Genomic DNA, 5489 nt, shown 5'->3' on the forward strand with positions numbered 1-5489 from the left:
ATGTTTTTGGACTGTGTGGGAGGAAGCCGGAGAACCCAGAGAGAACCCACGCTGCACGGGGAGAACATGCAAACTCCACGCAGAAAGGTCCTGGGTGTCCTCACCGGGATGCAAACTGGTGACTTTCTTGCTGCGAGGCAACGGTGCTAACCACCGAGCCACCTTGCAGCCCCCTTATGTATAATGCCTTCCATTATTTCCATTAATGCTCATAAGACTGATGTATTTGTCCAAAGCCCACATGACTCACTCAGCAATTTATTGTTTTCAGTGAAACTCATTTTTTGGAAATGTTTTCGAGCACTTTGGAAAATGGGGGCTGAGGCTCATCCCAGCTGACATGGGATGAAAGGACGAACAAAGAGAGCCAAGCAAACATGCAGACTCCAAGGCCATTAAAAATGACCATTTAACCTACCAGTTATACCTACCAATTAACAGAGTATTTCAAAAGAACAAAAAGGTTTCCGTAGGATATCTTTATTAATTGTTCTGTCTTTGACTTTCAGGTATAAGTTTCAGAGAGGAGCAGTGTGAGAAGTACAACAGCCCCAACTACCTGGATCACAATGGGAACATGAAGCAGTGGATACCGAAGTACGCCGGTGTTTCTCCCAGAGACAGATGTAAGCTGTTCTGCAGGGCCAGAGGCAGCAGTGAATTTAAGGTGTTTGAATCCAAGGTACAGTATTCACACCCGACAGCGCAGCTCTTACACTTTTAGTTTCAGCTGGCAGATGATCATCTCATTACAGACACATTGAATTTGGTGGCCTTATATGAACAGGACACTGCAGTGGGTGGGAAACTAAATACCTAATCCCTTAAATCAAATTCTAAATCAAAGAACTTGAGCATGTTTTTTCTGTGGAAATGTTACTTTGACAAAAAGATTCACTATCTAGCATTTTCCTGAGCATTAAACTCCAGCGCATGGCCTTAGATTATCAACCAGGGTTATAATCAGATCAAAAATGTGATCATGAGCTGCTGAAGATCCTTAGATGAAGTTAAACCTAACATAAGGTTTCTAGGTCAAAAGTTGTTGTTGCTAAATTGAGGAATGATTAAGAAAACTTTCATCTGAATGAGACCACTGCTTTACACCTGTAATGACGGCTGTATGAATGCTGCAGGTGATTGACGGAACGACCTGTGGCCCTGACACTACGTCCGTGTGTGTCCAAGGCCAGTGTGTGAAGGCCGGCTGCGACCAGGTGATTGGATCCAACAAGAGGGTGGATAAGTGTGGAGAATGCGGAGGAAATGGACTCGCCTGCAGAAAGATCACAGGCTCCTACAACAAAGCAACGTAAGTCTTCTAGAAAACAGGCCTCACATATGAAAATGATATTAAAAATTGCATGTACCTGTGGTCACAATGAAGTTTAGATTCATTAAAATGTATGTACTAGTTGCTAATCAGGCACAATCAGCAACAGTAGCTCTCACCACCATCTGCAAGCACAAATGGCCTTTGTTGTAAGACTAATTTCAGGGTATAAGTGAGTCTATTTGTAATTTGGACATTCTCCAATCTCATCAAAGATCATAGCATGCGAAACCCTGCTTCCTCATGCTTGCTCATGCACAAAGAATAGTTAATTAGAATGGACAAAAACAACACAAAATCAGGCTAAATGTTAATGCTGCTTTATTTGGTTTGTAGTCTTGACAGGACATTATTTTCTGCACAAACCTTTAGTGAAGCTGGATGTGAGTATGTTACAGTATACCACAATTTGTTTTAATTGTTGATGGTTCATCATCATAATCAGCAGAATAAATATAATATATAAATAAGTGCAACAGAATGAAAAGCAGAGAAAAAGAAAATAATCAATAAGAAAAAAGACAAATAAATTATAATCTAACTTTTAGAGGACCACTGTGTTGGATTTAGGAGGAGCTTTATGTTGCTGAATGTTGCACTATGGTGTTTCAGTGGCTTTAGAGAAGACCTTCAACATTTTTACGTTAAAGTGGCCACCAAAGGTCCTGCATTACTATAAAGGGAAGGGAAAAGGAGGGGCTGTTCAGCTGGTTGCAATCTGCAACCTCACCACTAGATGTTCCTAAATCCTACTCACTGTTTCTTTAAATACATAAACACAACACACTTGTTTTTGTCATTTCCGAGAGTTAGATGAGAATATCAGTATCAATTACGTGTCTGCAAGTTAAGTACACAACTGGAGTGAAGAGGTGGTCATTTGTAGAAGCTAGCTGGACACTTCACAACTACATGTCAATGGCTGCTTGCAAACTTCAATACCTGGGAGCAGTCTACACTGGCTCTGTTTCTATCATATTACCCAAAATGTTAAATCCTTGTATTAGGCGGTGAATAGTTTAGATTAGTTTTACATGTATGCTAATCTTTGTAATTGTGAAAGAACCAGAGAGAGACTTCACCTGCTTACAATTTCTAAGCTAAGCCAAGCTTTGTACTATTTACAAGAGAGGTATCGATCTTGTCTGCTCACTTACAGAAGAAGAAAACAAATATATCTATTCTCAAATTGTTTATTTCTTTAAAGTCACAGCACAATGTGTGTACTAAGTGTTGATTATCTAAATCTGGTTCTTTCTTTGTTTCAGCTTTGGATACAATGACATTGTCACGATTCCCATTGGCGCGACTAACATTGACATCAAACAGCGGAGTCACAGAGGAATCAAACATGACGGGAACTACCTGGCTATAAAAAGAGAGAGCGGTAGCTACATCCTCAACGGTAACTTCTCTGTGTCCACGGTGGAGCAAGATATTCCAGTGCTGGGCGCTATACTAAAGTACAGCGGTTCCTCTACCACGTTAGAGAGGATCCAGAGCTTCAGGCAGCTTAAGGAGGCCATCACCATCCAACTCCTGGCCACTGGAGGGGATGCCAACCCTCCCAAGGTCAAGTATACCTTTTTTATCCCCCGAGATGTGACCTTCAACAAATCCAAGGAGAGGAAGGGCTCTTCCCCATCTTTGCATATGATCCATCCGTTTGGTGTACCTGACTGGGTACTGGGAGAGTGGTCTGAGTGCTCCAAGAGCTGTGGCTCTGGGTGGTCCAGGAGGAATGTTGAATGCCGAGACAACGAAGGATTCCTCTCCAGCCAGTGCGACAAAGACCTGAAGCCCATGGACATCAGGCCTTGTGGGGATCTGCCATGCCCCATATGGCAGATGGGACCGTGGTCTGCCTGCTCACGAACTTGTGGCCAGGGAGAGCGTCGCCGCAGCGTCTTCTGCATAGACTACACTGGGAAGACTGTCGAGTCAGAGAAGTGTGATCCGAAGAAAGTTCCAGAGCCAGTCTCTGGAGAATGTTTCAACCAGGACTGCTTATGAAGAACATGGTGAACTTTCACTTTTTGGTCTGAGTGCACTTACCAGCCATGGATGGATTACTGAATGGGTGCGCCAGGAGTGGGCCCCGGGGCTAAATATCTACAAAGCAACAACAACGACTACAAAATTACCCAGAAAAGGTGCCAAGTAATCACAAAGACATTCTAAAGACTACAACGAGGTTCAAAATGATCATAGAGTGACACAAAATGACTGCAGAGAGACATAAAATGACTAAAAGACGCAATATGACCTTACAAGTTAATTGCAAAGCGACAAAAAATTACTCAATTCTCCGTCTCTAAGATTCTAAAAGTTCTAGATAACCTGCAAAATGTAATCTGGCAAATCTCAGTCGTCTTTTTGGGCCTCTTTCAATCTGGTCGGGTTCATATGTCTGTGTCCCAGGACCCATTGTCTCACAGTCCATCCATGTTACCATCTGGTTGCATCAAGTCACATCAAGGGCTTGTACCTGAATATTGTTTTGTCATCTTTTGTTGACATTTGACAACCACTATTGAGATTTGACACAATGAAAATCTACCTCAGGATGTACATGTGATGCTATGTATAGATGAAGGTGCGGTGTATGTTTTCTCTAGAATGAGAAGCTTTCTAGTCCCACTTAAACAGAATCTGACTCTTTGGATGAAGTTTAGTATAATCTGCACTTCCTGAGTTAGCTGTCACTTAATGTGGGTCTAGAACAATGGCATTAAACCTGCTGTCAAACACCAGCACAGTGTAAATATACCTCCAACTGTCCTCCACAGAACTCAACCCTCTATAAAGCTTTGATCGAGCCATTTACCTATTACTGAGGTAAGTTCTTACGATTGAGGCATTGGGATTTAAAGCCTCTGAGAAATGTGCTCTGGTGTGACTGCTTCTCCTGTCCACACGCATACTAATGTGATCTGCATTAAATGCTTGCGATAAAGATGTCATGCTTGTATCCTAAAGATTAGCATCGTCAAGCGATGGGCAAACCATTCGCTGACACTTTATCTGGAATTATTTAAACTTAAAAATATGGATTATTTCAATACTTAACTACACATGTAGAATTTAAAGAATCTGATAGAATTTGAGTTTACACATTGTGTGAAATCTTTTAGCCTAGATAATGACTGGTCACTCCAGAACAGAAAAACTCACGACAGAGATTCCTCCTCTGCCCCGTAGTTTGATTTTAGCCTTTTCTGAGGTGCATTACAATGCAGTTGAGATGAACAGTGGTACAAACAACACATGTTTGTTTGGAGATATTACTAAGTTAAATGATAAGCATATTATCTATCTTGTATATGAAAAATAACATTAATTTTATTCATTTTCAGACTTTTTTTTTGTTGTTAATGCATCATATGCAAACGCTCACAGTGGTTTTTAGACTCTTGTATGTATATTTGATTTCTTCATTCCTGTTGTTAATTTACAGTATGTTATAAAACAAGAGATGGAGCATTAGGCCTATATCCCTTCAGTGAAGGACCATACTATTTTATTATTGCAGCTTCCTTTTTAAGCTATTTATTTTTGTAAAGTTTTTACCTTGGACATGTAATTAACATGGCAGATGCTGCTGTCTTTGAGATTTTTGTCTATAAAATGGTCAAATAAACACATTTATGTCAATACTTGGTTCTCTTTGACTGCAACTGATCATCCATGATAACCAAAAGTTTCATTTCTACAAACATATGCATCCAAATAAGTGTAAAAGCCCTATAATTGGTCTTTTTCTCGATTGCGCACCAAAACATCATTACTGGAAGGATTCTTGTGTCCAGACTGGTGAGTACACATCAGCAAATGTGCCACTATCGGGAGGAGCCATACTTCAAAATGAGCCGTAAATGCTTTTAGACCACGGTAGGACACTAAAACACTCCATGGAAGGCCAGACTAATGGAATTTTTTTAGGTGTGTCAGTAGCTTTTAAAAGCAGGGTGAGGCAGATTTCACTGCTGGTTTTACAAACTGAAACCCCTTATGGTGGTCAGTAAAAACCTTCCCACATAGAAATAACTTCTCTGCCCAGACAACTGAAATATAAACAGCCATGTTAAAAAATACTCAGTAGTTGTGGTTTGCAAGAAATCTCCATTTAAGAGACTTAACAATGACTTAACAATAT

At 40.6% G+C, this 5489-nt stretch overlaps 1 protein-coding gene across 1 annotated transcript in view; it reads left to right on the forward strand.

Annotated features, from left to right (window-relative positions):
- Window positions 1–4987, forward strand: part of LOC103356428 (A disintegrin and metalloproteinase with thrombospondin motifs 8) — a 16882-nt gene extending 11895 nt beyond the window's left edge. Inside the window, exons 7-9 of the mRNA XM_008280558.1 lie at window positions 510–682; window positions 1137–1312; window positions 2602–4987. Of these exons, the coding sequence (XP_008278780.1) occupies window positions 510–682; window positions 1137–1312; window positions 2602–3346 (1094 nt within the window). The 3' untranslated portion in view covers window positions 3347–4987. The remainder of the gene's footprint in view (window positions 1–509; window positions 683–1136; window positions 1313–2601) is intronic.
- The last annotated feature ends 502 nt before the right edge of the window (window positions 4988–5489 follow it).

Source organism: Stegastes partitus, unplaced genomic scaffold (genome assembly GCF_000690725.1).
Source record: "Stegastes partitus isolate 25-593 unplaced genomic scaffold, Stegastes_partitus-1.0.2 Scaffold199, whole genome shotgun sequence".
NCBI classification, from domain to species: domain Eukaryota; kingdom Metazoa; phylum Chordata; class Actinopteri; family Pomacentridae; genus Stegastes; species Stegastes partitus.